This window comes from Macrobrachium rosenbergii, chromosome 21, assembly GCF_040412425.1.
Source record: "Macrobrachium rosenbergii isolate ZJJX-2024 chromosome 21, ASM4041242v1, whole genome shotgun sequence".
Lineage (NCBI taxonomy): Eukaryota > Metazoa > Arthropoda > Malacostraca > Decapoda > Palaemonidae > Macrobrachium > Macrobrachium rosenbergii.
In genome coordinates, this window is record NC_089761.1 from 59,833,454 (window position 1) to 59,851,227 (window position 17,774).

General features: G+C 38.8%; 1 protein-coding gene across 21 annotated transcripts in view; it reads right to left on the reverse strand.

Moving 5' to 3' along the window:
- Positions 1–17,774, reverse strand: part of lap (like-AP180) — a 425,173-nt gene that overhangs the window by 191,485 nt on the left and 215,914 nt on the right. For 18 of the 21 annotated variants that reach the window (XM_067123895.1, XM_067123896.1, XM_067123900.1 and 15 more), the window contains exon 4: positions 5,366–5,380. The exons of the other annotated variants lie outside the window; for them this stretch is intronic. In XM_067123895.1, the coding sequence (XP_066979996.1) occupies positions 5,366–5,380 (15 nt within the window). The remainder of the gene's footprint in view (positions 1–5,365; positions 5,381–17,774) is intronic. 21 annotated transcript variants of the gene reach the window in all.

The window sequence follows — 17,774 nt, forward strand, 5'->3', positions numbered from 1 at the left end:
GGTTATAAATATCTATTAAGCAACATAAATACACAATAAAAGTAAAGTAGCAGCTAAAAGATTTACAATACTACAACAAACAAAAAAAACACCCTGCACTGCTTCACATTAATTTATTCTAACAAACAAAAATCATACACTAAGCATTAAAGTGCAACATACAAAAACAATTTTATAAAAAAAAAAAAAACCCTACACCAATGCCATCACAAATTCCTATGAATATAAGTGTTCCTTATCCACCATGCATTTAAGAGTACAATAAATGCCCAAGTAAAAATAATAAGTAGTTTCAAAGATTTTTAACATTCATAAATTAAATATATCAACCTTTAACCTTCATAACAACTGATCAAACAAACAAGTTTTCCCCACACTAGACTATGAAAAAATTTATCAACATGAAAGATTACTGCAGCATCAGTCAACAATGACAAAAAATCAACTTGCACAAATTAATAATTATTTTATTTTGAAGTTGATCTGTAAAATGATGTCTTAATGCAACAAATTTATATAGTACTGCATTTAACAGACATTGATATCTATGCACAACAATATTTATCCTGGACTTACTGTTACCATGTTTTAACTGAAAATACACAACATTAACATACATTTTTTAAGCAATTTGTATTTTTCTTAGGTATACAAACAAGAGCCTTTTGTATATAGTATCCTTCAGCATGAGCTGGAATGGCCAATGAAAACTTGGTAAACGAGGCAGTTAAAATAGTGGAGATAATGGGGTAGAGAGGGGGGGTCCACCCTCACCACTTCATTCTTTCCTTCAGCCACAGGGACAAAGTAGGGTGGATGAGATAGATACAACTTATATGAGAGGGTCTGGTTTGCATACAAAGAAAAAATATAAACTGCTTTAAAAATTTATTTACTCATAAAGGGATACAACCACTGGCTTTCAAATATGAAGATTGGAGGTATATGAACTCCTAGACCTGCAGATCAGGGCATTCACCTCCTCAAAACATCATGAGCTGAGACCATAGCAACTTGACTGCTGGCCTCCCTTCCATATCAGAGCTAAAATCCATTCCACAGTAAAAATCATGGGCAGGTTGAAAGCCTTAGTTGCCTCCCCAAGATTACTGTGCTCATCAATGAGCAAAATAACCTCCAGAAAATGCTGCTCCAACTTGGCCTAAAGAGGCTCTAGAGCAGCAGGTCCCTCAGGCCCTAATGAATCCTAGAATCCTGAGTAATCCCCTCTCTCTGAGAAGAGGGGGAACACACCAGACTTCCACCTCTTCTCTCAATCTTGCTGCTGTTCAACACCAGATAAGTCTCTTCTCTCAATCTTGCTGCTGTTCAACACCAGATAAGTCTATCAACAGAGGAGGCAGACCAGAACCTACAGGATCCCACTCCACACACAATTTGGACCTAAACATTAACACCTTTCAATTCGAATACTCCTTCACAACTGAGTACGGAGATCAAAAAGGTAGAGGAGCAAGAAGTTGCAACACACGGGTGAAAGAATTAAACAGAAATCTCTCCTTAGAGTAACAGTGGCTGACGGTGACTGACAGGGAGATCCTGACCTGTAGCTCACTCATCCAGAGAGCAAACAGGCTGTACATGCCCACTCTGCTGTGGCTCCACAAAGCTATTAGGAGGGGGGGGGGGATACTTCAAGCCACACCCCAATCCCCAGACCAGAGTTCCAGAGCAGGGGGAGTAAGGTAGCTTTGCAACTATGTTCCAGTGTGAACCCAATAGCACACAGTGGAAAAACAAGGGTGTGATCCTCATGTCCTAGTGGGCATGTGCCAAAGCACTATGCCTGACTAGAGGCACAATATTCACAAGGTGACAAACTGGCACCTCTACTCTTCTGTCATAAGGAAGAGCAATAAGGTGAAGTCCCCAGACAGACCTCTTTTTCTTCTTGTGCTGAGGAAGGCAGTCTGAGTCTGAGGATGAGGATAAGGATGAGGATGAGGAAGTTGATGATGATGAAGTATGATGATGAAGTATGAGATGAGGAGGAGGAGGAGGAGGAGGAACAAATTTACTTCTTCCTCTTCTTCAGCTTGTCCAACTCCTTAGTTGATTTCCACACCCTTGGGGTGGTTGAGACTGGAGGGAGAGAAGTCACAATGTCAGCATGCTCAGCTACAGGCATCACCCAGCCACTGAAGGATGACCTGTTGTAAATGAGGAAAATTCTGGAACTGCAGAATCAATAGTAGATATATCAGTAGTTTGTTGGTTAGTCTTTCTTTCTGTAAGCAAGTTCTGGAGTACAGCAAGTAACAGATACCTGGAATGTTCCAAGTTGGCTAGATTTTTCTAGGTAGTTAAAGGAGGATACATAATTCTTTAGCTTCCCCATCTCGACATGAGATGAAGAGCCAGAGGCACGTGGAAGAGGAATGGTAGCTGGAAGCAAGAAGGTTCCATAAGGATTGCCGGCATTTCTGGAGGAGTGATATCCTCCAATGGATACAGCAGATACTTCCTAGGTTTCCTCCTCCTCTTGCCAAACTTCTCCAACTAAGGTGAAGTCAAAGAGGCATATTCATCGCATGGAAGGGAATGAGTACATTCCCTTCTCCTATAAATAGTACAATATACATGTGGGTTTATTAACTGGGGAGACATGAAGCAACTACATACTGTACACAGTCACCCATGACCACATTGGCGCTGGTCTTGTTTATTCTTCTTAACTGGAGAAAACAGAACCAAAGTAAAAAAAACAAACAAGCAAAAAGTAATTACACGATGCACAGGGCAAGGTATGAAGAAAGAATAAAGGGGGAATGAGAAGATGGTGTGGGTGACCCACCCATTTTTGCTATTTTAATTAACAAGATTCAACAGCCATTCCAGATCATGCTGAAGGATACTTCATAAATAAAAGGCGATGGTTGTAACCAAATAGGAACAATTTAAATTTGCAGTTTTGTATTTACTGTAGTCATTCTTGACATACTGCATAACCTTTCAAGACAAGAGACTCCCCCAAGAAAGTTAACAGTTCACAAAAGAGACCCATTATTATATCATTAAAACCACTACACCAAACCTTAACCATTACTTTTCATTCCTAATGGAAAGTATTTCAAATAAGTTTCATTATTAGCCAGCAGATATGCATTGGTCTTGCAAAAAATTATATCCGTGTTATGTTGTTCATAGAAATGGTGAAGCAGGGAAGGGCTAAAGAACAGTAATAATGAGATAGATATGGTATGCTAAAAGAAATCTCATATTATATAGTAAGCTAAAAGAAATCTCATATCAAAGGTCAAATTAACCAGATACGAAGCTATCTACACTCTACACTCCCCAAGCTCTTTCAGAAGTGGAGCAAAGACCATATTAAACTAAGATTCCATTATGATAACACCCTAACCAATGAAAGTCCTTCAAAATCTTTGCAAATGATTTAAAAACAAACAGTATATGGGATCTCATGACAGTAAACAGGGGTGAAGTAAGAATATTAATTATTTAATCCTTCTTCACTAATGGTATATAACAGGTTATGCCTACTCTCTCTCCCTACTGGTTGATACACTGATACCACCAAACCTTGTTCTATTTTTAACTAGATCCATCTACGCTAGTTTTTTCCCCATACGTAAAGACCGGAAGGTTTGTTCCGTATATGAACAATTTGTTAATAAAACATTTATCTCCTCCTTAGTTATTATCCAATATACATTCACCTGTAAATGAAACTGTCCTTGAGTCCACTACTGTAGGTATACATAGTAAGGAAGAAAAAATTAAGGTACAGTGAATGAATGAAGTAAGTGAGCAAGCTACACCTTCCTTCTTAATTTCCAACAGCATAATTTCTTTCTATTATTCCCATACCTTCCTTTAGTTCCTTGAAAGCATCCCCCATTTTCTAAAGCTGTGCTGCTACTGAAAAAGATAAGTCATAATCCATTTACCTTTTTGGCTTGTGCATCTTGAATATTCCCACAACCACAAAGAGATATGGCTAACACCATATTAAAGCAGCAAAGTTTAGCATAATCAATCTTTATTTCCCAATTACTGGTTTACATCCACCAAAGACATTTTTTGAAATAATGTTGTCCAGAAGGAACAATTCCTTGTAAAAAAAAGTGTTAAATGAGGGAAAGATCATTTGTGATCTGGCTTCATACACCTCTATTTCCAAAAAAATAACTCAAATGGAAACTCAATCCTTCCCACCAATCATCTCAAATATTACATGAGAGCACAGTCAACAGTTATGAGCATAAGAGATTACAAAAATGACAAAAAATAAAAAAAAAAATAAAAAAATCTCCAGCTATCATAAAAATTTTTAATACCTATTTCCTGCTAAACTCCTTGCATAGTTCATTTTTAATCTCTCACCATATGAAAAAATGAGAATATTAAAAAAATATTAATTTGGAATTAAAAAAAATCAAACATCTTCAATGTGCCATATCCAAAGTAAATATTTAGATGCTAAGGAATGGAATACAGTATAATCCTCTAATCTGCTTGAAAGAGAGAGAGAGAGAGAGAGAGAGAGAGAGAGACTCTAATGGTAGTATTGGGCATGTTAGTATGTGAAAATTTTATCCATCTTCCGAGAACATTATTTAATGTTGGTCATAACTAAGCACATAAACAATCAGTATATCCATCACAAAACTAATGACATATCTGCTGCCTTCTCATCAAGGAAAAAAATCATATCCTGAAGTGTTGGAAGCTTAATTCTATCTCAAGACCCGAGGAACATCGTTAACGCTATTCTAAAACTAACACCAAAATTAAAAACTGCTAACAGAACTAAAATCCAATCACTTCTGGTAACTGTAATTTCCCTCATAAACAACATTCACATATGATTTTTTATTATAAAATCTTTAATGGAGTTGATGAAAAACAATACATTTATGCTTTTAAAAGCCATGGTGAAATAGGGGTTAGGGAAGGAGCTCTGATTTAAACTTCCAAGAATGCTGAATATGCCCAAAAGTTTCTTCAAGCCTCAACACTTAAGGAATACAATAATAGTACTTTTAGTTGCATCCAAAAATTTCTTAAGCTTTACCAAGTACTGTACTTCAAAATTAACATTACCATCAAAATGAATGTTTATAACAACCAAGAACAAAGTTAATGATGACATTGTTTCACTAAGAGAAATATCTAGACAAAAATTTTGGCATGAAATCTTTGGAGTGACTTACAAGTACTGAACAAGCAATGTCCAAGCTGCTTTCATTTCTAAAAGGTTTCTCACACAATTATATGAGAGCAGCAGTAGTTACCAGCTTCTGCCTTACAAACTAGAATCCTGATATCTACTTATTATTAATCTATTATACTTAATATAACTACTGTTATCTTTACTTACTTAATTGTGGATGACCTGATGAATGTAAAAATAAAGTTTTTAATATCATGATAAAAACAGATGCTCATATAAGAAAAATATACAAAGACATTTACAATGCTGCCATGCAGAACTTGATCCATACTACAAATCAACTAATTTTGTATTTGAAATTTGAAAACAAAAACTTGAAAGGCAGTGTCAAATTCATATATCATTGTTGTGAAGATGAAAAATTAAAATATAGCATTTGTACAATATCACTGTAATATGGATATTTACATGCTTCAAAGATTGTCCTGCAAAGAACTGGGAAAGTAGTCAACTCATTTGTACAAAAGTAAGTGACAAGAATGCCATTGGACTCCTTGAGAAATATTGGCATTATAATATGAATATAGCTTATAAGTAAACAGAAATCAAACACTCATCAAAATATATGTCATGAAATACTTTATCTCTCTCAACAGAACATTTAATACAGCATTAATCACAAGAAAACTGCAAAACACAAAACACACAGATTCCATGCACACTTAAGTATGGGTACCAGATGTGCATCAAATCATATTAAAAATAATAATCTCATTCATGATTCACTTTGCCATATATCTGAAATCTGACCTACACACATGCTACCACATGAAAACTGCCCAAGTCTTTTCAACAAACAAAAAAATGTATTATCAAATGAATCTTCATAAACTGTGAATCCACTTGTTTCCTCCTCTCCAACACCCTACTCAAGACATTAATCAACTGAAACAAGATCTACAGCTGAAGAAAATAAAAAATATCCATAATTTTTATGAAGATGAGACAAACAAACACTCCAGAATACTGCCATGACAAAATGAGAATTCTATGTACAGTACAGTATTGTAATGACCAGACTAAAATAAAGCCATGTGTTATAGATATGCCAGCTTCATCAAATTTCAATTCTTACAGCCATGTTCTTAGCCTATCTAATTCAACTAATACTTAGCTTTGCAACAAACTAACAATCACCCACTCAAGAATAATATTACCACCTTATGAGAATACTTAAGATACCACAGCCAACAATTTCATCTCTTAACTTGCAATTTCTACAGGGGTAATTCAGTCTACATACTCTAATAAATATCCACAATTTATTCTGATAACACTGACTTGGCTAAACTACCATCAGTGATTACCAACATCACTCAAAGGTGAGGTTTTGTTTCACTAACTTCAATTCAAAAATATACATTTGGAATTAACATGACATTTTCTGTGCTCATTAAATTTAATGTCCACACACATTATATTGTGTACCTTGTATAATATGCAGGCTTGGTTGCTTTAATATGAACAGGGATAATGGACAAACTGCTCACAATTTTGACAGCTCCAATAATAGTTACTTTCATATCTCACTCCATAATATACTTCATTCTGTAGTGCCTACAGTTTTAAAAATAATCTTTACTCTTGCACATACTGTGTAATGAATGTTAACCAATCTTCCTTCCTGCACAAAATTCCATACATCTGTGACTACCATCAAATCACCTCTCAGTGTCCATACATCTGTGATTACTATCAAATCACCTCCCAGTGATATGTATTAAATTACAGTATCCAGAACACAGAACTAGTTTCTTCCAAGACCTGTCCGATCACTACAAAAACTTCAACATCCACTAAAGTGGCAAGTCATTAAATAAATTTTTCACTAAGTGCTGATGGTTCTCACATGCAATGTATAATGAAAGTTGATCTAAGCTAATGTATTACTTCTGCAGTTACTACTTTTTCTGGCTGTATATGCAACCTTATGACCATGTAATCCCTTAACACAATTTTATCACACTCTATTATTTATGGCTGTCAAATAAAAAACAATGAAGTTTAGTGAAGAGCTTTATAATTCATAGAGGTGAAGGATCTCAGAACATAAAGATGGCATTTCACAAATAATTTGTGTCCAACAATCATCAGAATATTATTATCAAAATAGTTTTCCAGACCTGTGAGTTACAAACTTAACTCTAATATAAGGCTGACCCCAAAATGGTTGCTCTTAATGATTCTAATGGATCGTATCTAATATACTGCAATTTAATAAGAATTCACTAATGAGATAAATTTCCATTAGGGTTTCTGATAAAATGCCTTTCAAAGATCTAATATACATTGTTGATTGAAAGCTATATCATCAATGATAAGTCTGATTGTAAATGTTGTTCTGTACACTATACACTTAACCTTAAGGATTGGGTGGTGTGGGTTATGCATAGGTCGGATGAGCAGGATATACTTTCAATGTAAAGTTTTTTTTTCTTTGGATTGATGAACCCCAGAATCCAACAGCTGGTTTAATGTGTTTTAATTTATTGTCAAATTCAATATTGCAAAATACCTGCCACTTCCCAAAGATGATGGGTTGTAAAGATGACAGCAAATCACTAAAAAGAACAAGTATAATTTAACGAGCCATACTGACTGCAGTTTTAGCCACCAGTAAACAGCAGCTCCTGTACTGAATTATGGCATTTTCAGAATTATATTTTTAATTTCAAAAATGGTTGACAAAGCACAATACTGCTACTCAAAAACTCCTAAAGGAACGCAAATTCAACTTGATGCCTTATAAAAGCTGCATATTAAGATCTAATGGAAAGTTACAACACTTCTAGTTAACTATATCAATGACTGAATAGTGAAGAGGGTCAAAACTTGCTTATAACTTTCCTCAATCCTCCTATGATAATAGGCATTACTGTACCACAGACTTGCCAGTCATACAAAGGAGAGCTAAATACATATCCTATTTTTCAATATCTTCCAGTCCAATCCTACATTTTTCAAATGCAGTATTAAAGGACCACTTAAAGGTAACTGAACTACACTTACAAAGTAGCTAAGCTGACTAAGCTGATCCTGCTTACGTAAAGGTAAGGGGAGGGAACAAGGTTGAAAGCAATCATAAACAAGACTGAGCTGTTTTCAAAGCACTACACTACAAAAAAGAATTTCAACTTATTAAATAATGCCTCAAACTAACAAAGAGGAGAAGCATAAAGTATGCCAATAATCAAGCAAGCTTTTGCCAGTCTTTTGCAGAAAAATAAGCAAAAGATGCAAGACAAACCTGAGACATTTCTCTGCTACTACATGAACAAAATCATTACTGCCAATAAATGGGTATTCATCATTTAACAACTGCAGTCATCTTTGCAGTCTCCAAAGGTTTTTGTGTTAGGACATACCAAAGATTGACAGAAAGCACTGCACAATATTCAATACACCCAGCAATTCAGCCAGAAAAAAAGAAAACTAATTACTGTACAGTATATGTATTCCCAAATGTTGTTTAACAATACTGAACAGCCACCATCCCAAGGTATAGTCATAAAACTGTGAAGCTGTCAACTATAAAAAATTAAACTGACAGATTCAGCCTATTAACAACTGAAAATACTGTATGAGGAAAAGAAGACAATGGAAATAAATGGAGAAGTCCAACCCAGGGTAAAAACGGACTCATATTTCATACCTCAAGGGAAAAGAATACAACTGACCTGAATCTGAGTAATCCACAGATGAATGGAATCAGGTAGCGAGAGACACAAAACTCATTAATGTTCTATGGCAATAGACTACATGACGGATCAATGCCATGTTTCAAAATAAATTCCTACTGTAAGCATGAAGTAATAGATACCTGTACTGTGCACTGTTTATACAAGTGTAATAACCACATGGGTAATGGTGCCATACTTGATATCTACAATATAAGCTTTCCCTTTAAAGAACATGTTGGTAACAATACATTTCTCCCAAAGTACTTCAAAATTAAGCATCCTGTAGTGGTTCAGAATTTGAAAACTTCTCATCCAGTGTAAAAGAAAACCTTTGATATATTTCTGTGAAAATATTTTAACTAAATAGATACTTCACGGACAGCTCATTTGTGTCTGGAAATAATTTTTTCCTACTTAAATATTCAATGGTGATAACATAAGTAAATAGTGATAATAAAAACAAGTGGTTAAAGCAAACAACAGACTGTAATCTGAAGTTTTGTTAACTGTGCTACATATCTGCCCATACTCAAAATAAATGGAAATCAACCCATCTTAAGATATAAATACTGACAGGGACTTGTGATGAATAAAACAGGCAAAAGACAAGAAACAAAATATATCAAAGCTAAAATAAAATTTATTCAAATCATAAACTATGATTTCGTATTACGCTTGGAGATATGGAATACTGTATCAAGGGAAAACATGAATAACAATTAATCTGTACTGAAACTGAAGCTTCCAATAAGAATACAGTGCTTACTTGTTCAACGAACTATAGCATGATTTCAGATCTCATGTGCTTTAACTGTTATGTGCATCATATATAGCCTGAAAAACAAATACAACTTGTGTGCAAAACCATCTGAGCAATCATAAAGCACAGTTTCTAAAAGAAAAATCTCCCTATTTAAAATCATTAGTATTCCAATTGTTAGCATTCTAATTGTTTTAGTTACTTTATTTCAACAATAGATTAAGGGAAAATACTGCACAACAGATAAAGAATTACTGGAATTGCCTAGATAGAACAGAAAACTATACCTCAGGTTCAACTTTTCTTTGTTTTGCACTGAGAGAGAGAGAGAGAGAGAGAGAGAGAGAGAGAGAGAGTGTGTGTGTGTGTGTGTGTGTGTGTGTGTGTGTGTGTGTGTGTGTGTGTGTGTGTGTGTGTGTGTGTGTGTGTGTGTGTGTGTGTGTGCGCGCGCGCGCGCTTGCTTTCAAAACACAAATCTAAAATGCACAAACAAAATATCTTGTACTTTATGCAACTCCTCTTTGCAATGTTCTAGCAATCTAATGGGAAAAATACTACAACAACACTCCTAATTTAGTATGCACATTATCCAAAGCCAAACTGTTCAATTTCATTTCCACTAAACAGCTACAGATGAACAAAAATGCCTCGGAAAAATTGTGACCCACAATTATACTTCAGAACCCAATCTTCTACTCTTAATTTTTGCCTTTTTAAATTTATCACTAGTTTATTTATATATTCTCCAGTATGGCTTGGTATTGGATTTAGGGATAACAACTAATAAACTAAATATGCTAACAAATTCATTCAAATGATGGCCAATTTATCAAAAAATCTCATTTGTGGCCCAAATGAAAATGAATGAGGGCTATACATGGCTGATTGCTTTATGTGCAAAAATATGTTCTACATTATAAAGACCTGCTTTGTTTCTTCACAAATCAATCAATAATAGTCCCTCATTCGTGGTTTGCACTTCAAATTAAGGTTTTTATGACTATGGGTTCATATGAAAATTATGTTTTCTGTCATAAAAATCTGAATCTTTGAAAAAATAAAATAATCAGTGCTAAATCAATGAAAACAATGAACTAGATTATTGTATTTTCCATCAGTTCTGATATGACTAACTAAGGATACTGCACAATACTTGACTCTAGCAAATACACTGTACAGAACAACATTTTTCACAACTACAAACAAACTCCCATACAAAAAACAATGAGGGCATAGTGTTTTTATTAAAAACTAAATTTTCTATCATTTTTAATACAACTGGTAACATTACCACAACAAAATAAGGCATCAACTTTGTTATTTGCATTACTCAAACATATCACCAAGAACCCAACTCAATCCCTAACTTGACTAAATTTTAACTCCTAGAAGTTCAGTGCTGAAAGGTGATAAAAATTTTATATTGTACTTCCAGTATATATCTTACAAGTCTATTAGACCTTCCCGTATGACATGGTCCCTATAAACCATTTAATTTTAGTTAACACTAGCTTCAGTCTTGTTTACTTTTATGTCTGAATTTCTATTTTGGCTAACAGTGCCTTATCCCTTCTCATCACATGTCCAAACCACCCCAATCTTTGATATCAATATATCTTCCAGATACTGAACACCTTTCATCTTTCATCTCTCTACCCACTGTATTTCCCAGATTATAAGATTTTTCTCAAAAAAAAAAAAAAAAAAAAAAAAAAAAAAAAAAAAAAAAAAAAAGTGTACACAAATCCCTCTGCAACTTCATACTTGAAGGTTAAATTGTGGAGATGCATTTGCCAACTTCATGAAGCCCAGCTGTGATTAAAGCATTTCCAAACCCTAAACCTATAACATAAGCCTACAATTACCATCCATATGAAAAAAATTCTGTATGACCCATTTGTATCATACCACACGCATGACTTTATGATCACAGTATATATATACAATTACCAACCAGCCAAACAATATAGGCCAAAAATTACCTCTCGGAATTGTGACAGCAGCATTGATCAACATAATGAGAACCAAGAGGAATTTTTATTCACAAAGAGAGAGAGAGAGAGAGAGAGAGAGAGAGATTAGTAATTGTTGACTGTTATGGGGCATAAATGTAAACTGGAATTATATATACTGTACTGAAAATTTGGTTTTATTTATTTAAATATAGTAGCACCTCAATCTACCATATGCATGGAGACCTGTCCTTCTGGTTCTCTGGTAACTGCCTAAGATCCCACAGTATACCCTGCACATAGTTCCTAGCCCAAACCGACCTGCACTTTAAAATTAACATAAGTTTTTAAGATCTATCAAAAAGGGATTTTGACAGAGGAAAATCTATTTCTGAGGAAGGTCCCGTGTCACCCGGTGAAATTCCATTGCAGCACGCAATTTCTAGGTATAACAATGCTAGATATACCAGAGAAAAAGAGCTTTCAGGAAAGCTGGGGTTACTACCCCAGTCGACCGTCTTTTTAGAAGACGTCCGGTATAATGAAGGGTGAGTGAAATACCACTACCACGGAAATATACTCGAAAGATCTCTCCTTATCAAAACCCCCAGTAAAAAGAGCGGTGAGCCGTTACAGCTCCACACTCAACACCCGCCAGGGCGGCGACACCAGCGCCACCTACTTCATTCCATTTTCTAGCACGTGTTACGTTAAGCTTCTTTTGTGTGCTCGTCCCTATTTTGGATTTATTTTTCTTCATCTCGATGGCTTGAGCACCTTTTCCATCTCTAAGTTAAGTACCATCTTCTTGTGGGGCTTTTGATCTATTGTTGGCTGTTTTGGTCTCGTATTTTCATAAATATTGGGATCTTAGTATGGCGCCACGGCGTCCCCTATCAGCCATGGCGAGCGGCGACTCCTTCTGTTCTTTTCGGTCGGAGTTTTCTCCCAGTCGCTATATATTTTTAGATTTTTGCCCTTGAATTCCTTCCTGGTGGTTCCGTGCGGTGGCTCTCCCTCCACTTTAGTTTTTATTTTGCATAGGAGTTGCCCCATCCTGTACCCCCACCAGGTCGGGTTCCTTTCATTTAGTCTCATAGGCTATTATGTTATTCTTGAAGATGGTGCTCTTACTTTAGGTTAATGTTTTAGTTTTATTTGTTTTTGTTTTTGGTTGTGTAGTTTGCCTCTGATGAGCCTAATAAATATTTTGAATTACTCTCGAGGTAGGCTACACTTCCTGTGAACGTAATTTTATTTTATTGTTTTTGTATGATGGTCGTAGTGTGGGCTCCATCCCTTGCCTGGAGTGCGGAGATCAGGTTGAGGAGTTTTGTTGCTGTTCCTCAGGGTCCGTTTGAGGGTCAGAGTGAGCCCCTTAGTCCTCTTCCCCAATTTGGAGGAATCGAGTTCTTTGGGCGTGTTCCTCTAGGCTAGTCGCCTTCTTATCCCCTGCTTTCGTTAAGCTGCTGGCTCTCGGCACAAAATTTCTCTCCTGTTGGTTTCTCCTCTCCTTTGCACCCCTCTCTCCTCCTAACCTATGCTAGGTTTGGATTTATTAGGCTACGCCTGGGAGATGTTGGGCTTTGGGCTGTGTAGCTCACTGGAGTAGGCTTCCCTTCCAAGTTCCTTGGGAAGGAAGGTTGCAGTTGAGCGGGTATCATGTTCTCCTTGTCTCCTCTCCCCTTCTGGTAGCCTCTCCTCCCCACTACCCCCCAGCCTTGCGCCTCGTGCGGGTGGCGCTAGATGGCGTTTTCTCCCAGTCAGGGACTTCTCCTGTTGGTTGAGGATTCGCTCCCTCCCATGACGTCCCCAGCCGCTGTGGTGGGGTGGGTGGTTCGTTTGCTCGGCGTGTTCGGATCCTGTCTCGCCTCTCGTCTCCCCCATCGAGCTACGAAGTTTGGGTTTAGGTGTGGCCCCGCCCGTATATTATGAACATTGTTCCTTTACCCATTCGCTTCTCCGGCGGGGAGATAGGTGTGAGTTGGTTCTATGTAATGCTAGCATACAGACCCGGAGGGTTACCATCATTGTTAATTTTGTTTATTGTTATTATTATTATTATTTTGTTCTACCATATACGTGATTCGGTCCCACACCTGGGGCTCCGCCCGTTAATTTTCTGGCAGCCCTTATGGTTGGTTCCTGGTTTCTCGTTCCTTCATTCCCGGAGTCCTCTGGGGTATGAATCCATAAACTTCATCGATGCATTTAAAGCTTATTGGCCCAGTTTAAATTGGTAGTTCTTCTACACCGGAGTATTCGGTTGTAGTTGAAGTTTCCGGCCTTGCCGGCTTTATTTTGCTTTGAGTGTGAGGTTCATGTGCGGTTACCTTTACAGACTGTTCGTTGTGAGGAGCCGGGTGTACCGCCTCTCTTCAACAACCCTACGGGCACGTAGTGTGCGGACCCACGCGGGTTGTGCAGTCGGCTAGAGCGACCTGGTTGTTTGGCACCCGATGGCTGTGAGGTTTGCCGCTCTCTCCTCAACCATCCAAGACGAGTCGGTAAGTGAAAGTCTTCTTTCCTCCGATCCATGTTCCTCATACGTTACGTTGGTTATATCCTCCGTCGGTCTTTGCATTCGGACTAACCACAGGTTTCCTTGCAGGCGGATGAAAATTCAAGAAGTCTGCCTTGGAATCCCTCCGGGCCTGGGTGGCTGGGTTCGGCAGAAATGTTCCGTCGGGGAAGCCCTATGTCCTCGACGCCAGGTTGAGGGACCTGCTTTACCCAGCGCACGGGTGGCGCAGCAGTTCGGAAGAACTTGCCACCCCTATCATCCAGCAGATCCTTGATGCGACCCAGCCACCTCAAGTGGACATTTTTGTACGCCGAGGTCTCGGAGGATGTTGCCGCACTAAATCTCGACTTGGAACCTATGAATACGGAGCAGGACCAGGTGGTAAGTGGAGAGGTAAGTGAGGATGTTGGGCGGGCCCCTCTTTGTTTAACTCCCTGATTCATCTATATCATCTTTTTCAGGTTTTGTGAAGTCTTCTTCGTTTGGGTGATAGAGCTCCGTCTGCTATCCCCAAGTTGAAGACTTCATGGAAAAAGCAGAAGGCTATAAGTCCTCGACTTCTAAGAAGGCATTGCCCTTCCCCGTCGAAGCTAAGGTCCCAGGACCGGTAGCCTCGGGAGTAAGTCTAGCTCCTCCGGCAAGGCGCGAGTAAGAGGCGGCAAAACCAAGCCCTCCTCCCCAGCCTCTTTTTGACGCACAAGCCCTGGCCACTGAACTGTACAAACAGTTCACGCAGGATCTGAGACTCGAGATTTGAGAAGATCTCAGAAAAGTTTGCCACTTATGACAGTGTACTGGAAGGTTTGGCTCGCCAACCTAAAGCCGAACCGCAGTACTCTATCCCGACACTGCGGACCTCCGCCGTTTGATGTCGGAAACCCTTGGCGGTTCGCACTCCGGGCCATCCAACATGATGGCAAACTCACCTTAGACGGTCTGGGCACGAGACGGTTGGAGGAGTTGGAGTTCTTCCCCCGATCTCTTGCCCCCTTATCCTGGCCGTGAGGCTTACCGAAGAAGCCTGGATTGATCAGAACAAGGTTCTAGGGAAACTGTCATCATCCCTAGAGACCAAGCCCAGTCGGCTCTCCTGCGCTCTGACGGAGTGGCAGGCAGTGAACACAAAATTGACCCCTTTCAAGGGCAATTTCACAATGTTCACCCTAGGTGAAGATCTTCCCACTCCTTGTATGGACAAAATTGCTCTGGCCACGACCGAGCATGCCTCGATGGGAACCCCTTTCCTCAATTGAGGAAACAGACCCTACTTCCTGGTATTCCCAGGAAGTAACGAGTTCTGGGTAGACGCCCGTCCACTTTCACTGTAGGCAAGCTGGACCCTCTTTGCGCTTCCACGCAGTTTAGCGAGCAACTCCTAAGCTGCCGGAATCATTGTTAAAGCGGAGTTTGAGACCCGGACTAAGTTAGCCCGGTCCTTGAGCTCCGGCTGTCTTACCGAGGCTACTGCCCGTCTCCCGCTCGGGCGAACCCTTTTTCCAGGTCCTGGCTAAGTCTTTCCTGGCGACCTTCCAGTTAGACTTGCATGAGTTTGTTATGGCTAGGCTGGAATGTAGGAAATTTATTTTGCTGACGCTTACAATCCGCCACGAGCCTAACAAGCTCATTAAAAGTTCAATCTGGGGACCTAACCTCTTCCCTGAAGGAGAGGTTACATCCGTCATGTCCGAAGCTACGGGCCAATCAGAGTCTTCGCGCTTCGGTGGGAATTCCCACTTATAAGCGCCAAGACCCCAGAATCGACCGGCCCCCAGGCGAGAGGAGGAAAAAGGTTCAGGAGACATAAGAGGCCTCATCAGGCGATGGTTCAAGCCGTCCCGGTCTCGGCAGTGGCCCAGCCATCTACCTCTAAGTCCCAACCCCAGCAGTATGTTTTGGTTCAACCAGCGGCGCCCTCCTATGTATCCTCACCAGCATACAACCCTACATATGAAGGCCGTGGATTTTTTCACGGCCTCAACAGGGTGGCAAGGGGGAGGAAGGGGCAAAACCCCTACAGAGGAAAATCTAACACCACCCCAAGGGGAGAGGGGCGTGGTAGAGGGAACAAACCCGCTCCCTCCCACTGAGAAAACGCAGGTAGGCGGTCGCCTGTATTGGTTCAGGGACCAATGGACCTTCAGCCCTTGGGCACACAGCATTGTGTCAAGGGACTGGGGTGGAGCTGGATCAAGAATCCTCCCCCTCCAAACAGATTTTACCAGCCACCCACATCAATCCTACAGGATTATGTAAAAAGGATTGCTCAACAAGCGAGCAATAAAGAAAGCAAGGCACCTAAAATTTCAAGGCAGGCTATTCACTGTTCCCAAAAAGGCTCCGATCAGCTAAGGGGTGATCCTGGATCTGTCGCGTCTAAATCTCTACATAAAATCGACAAGTTTACGCATGCTTACGGTAGCTCAGGTCGGACTCTACTTCCAGCGTGGAGCCGTCACCACCTCTATCGATCTTTCAGGCGCTTATTATCACGTCCCAGTTGCGAACTTCTCTCAGTTCCTCGGTTTCAGACTCGGGAACCAAGCCTACTCCTTCAGGGTCATGCCCTTCGGTCTGAACATTGCACCCAGGATATTCACAAGCTGGCGGATACGGTAGTACAGCAGCTCCGGTCCCAAGAATCTCCCTAGCAGCGTGCCTGGACGTATTACTACACCTAAAATGTTAGCCTAGCAAAAATCACCATCATAATGGAGTTGATGTGTACAGAAGCCTGGTAAGTTGAACCCATATGGTGTGTTGCTGTATGAAGATAAGGAGACTTTTTGCTGAACTCTGCAGAGGTGATAGTATGTGATGGTGATGTGATAAAAGGTACAGGAGTTTGTTCATGCTACCATAAATAAAAACTAATGAACTTAGTCATAAACATTATGGTATCACATTTACTGTATCTTCTATTCTATTATATTAGGTAATGTTAACTAATGTCATAAAACATACTAATACCCAATAGTATACTCATACCATAATAGCAAAATGTGGTAGTGACAACGCAAAGGGACAAATCATCCTCCACTTTATAAAAGCAACATTAAATATCAGCTGATACGCAAAGGTTTGATGTAAAACACAGCAAGTCCAGGGGGAACAAGCAAGTTATTTCTATGTGAAATGGTATAAAATATAGGTATATTTAATCAATGATACAGTAACCATCATAAATCTTTAATAGTCCCAAAATTTTATAACTAGCTGTAACAAAAAAAAAAAACAATGTAAAGACTAAATAATTCCTAATCTTTTTTTTTTTAAATACCGGGCTAATTATAGGGTGTGTCCTACCAATTGTTTTTTCTTATGGTCCAAAAAATACAGGAACCATTTTTTTTACTGGACTGAAATTTTTGATAAATTCTTTGAGTTGTTAAGAATTTTAATTTGATGGCCTGGTTCAAATACCTAAAGATGTTAACATTTGTACAGAAAAAATTCTCAGTACACTATCATTGTCCTTTTAGGCTGTACGTAATGTGCACCTAATAATCCTTCAAAACAACTTGCAATTTTTAATTGTATAACCTTAACAGCCTGAAATTAATAAAGAGTACAAAAACTCCTAGTTGGAATTCTGGTTTAATAATGTACCAAACAAACTCATCAAGGGCTTTTACCTCCTAGA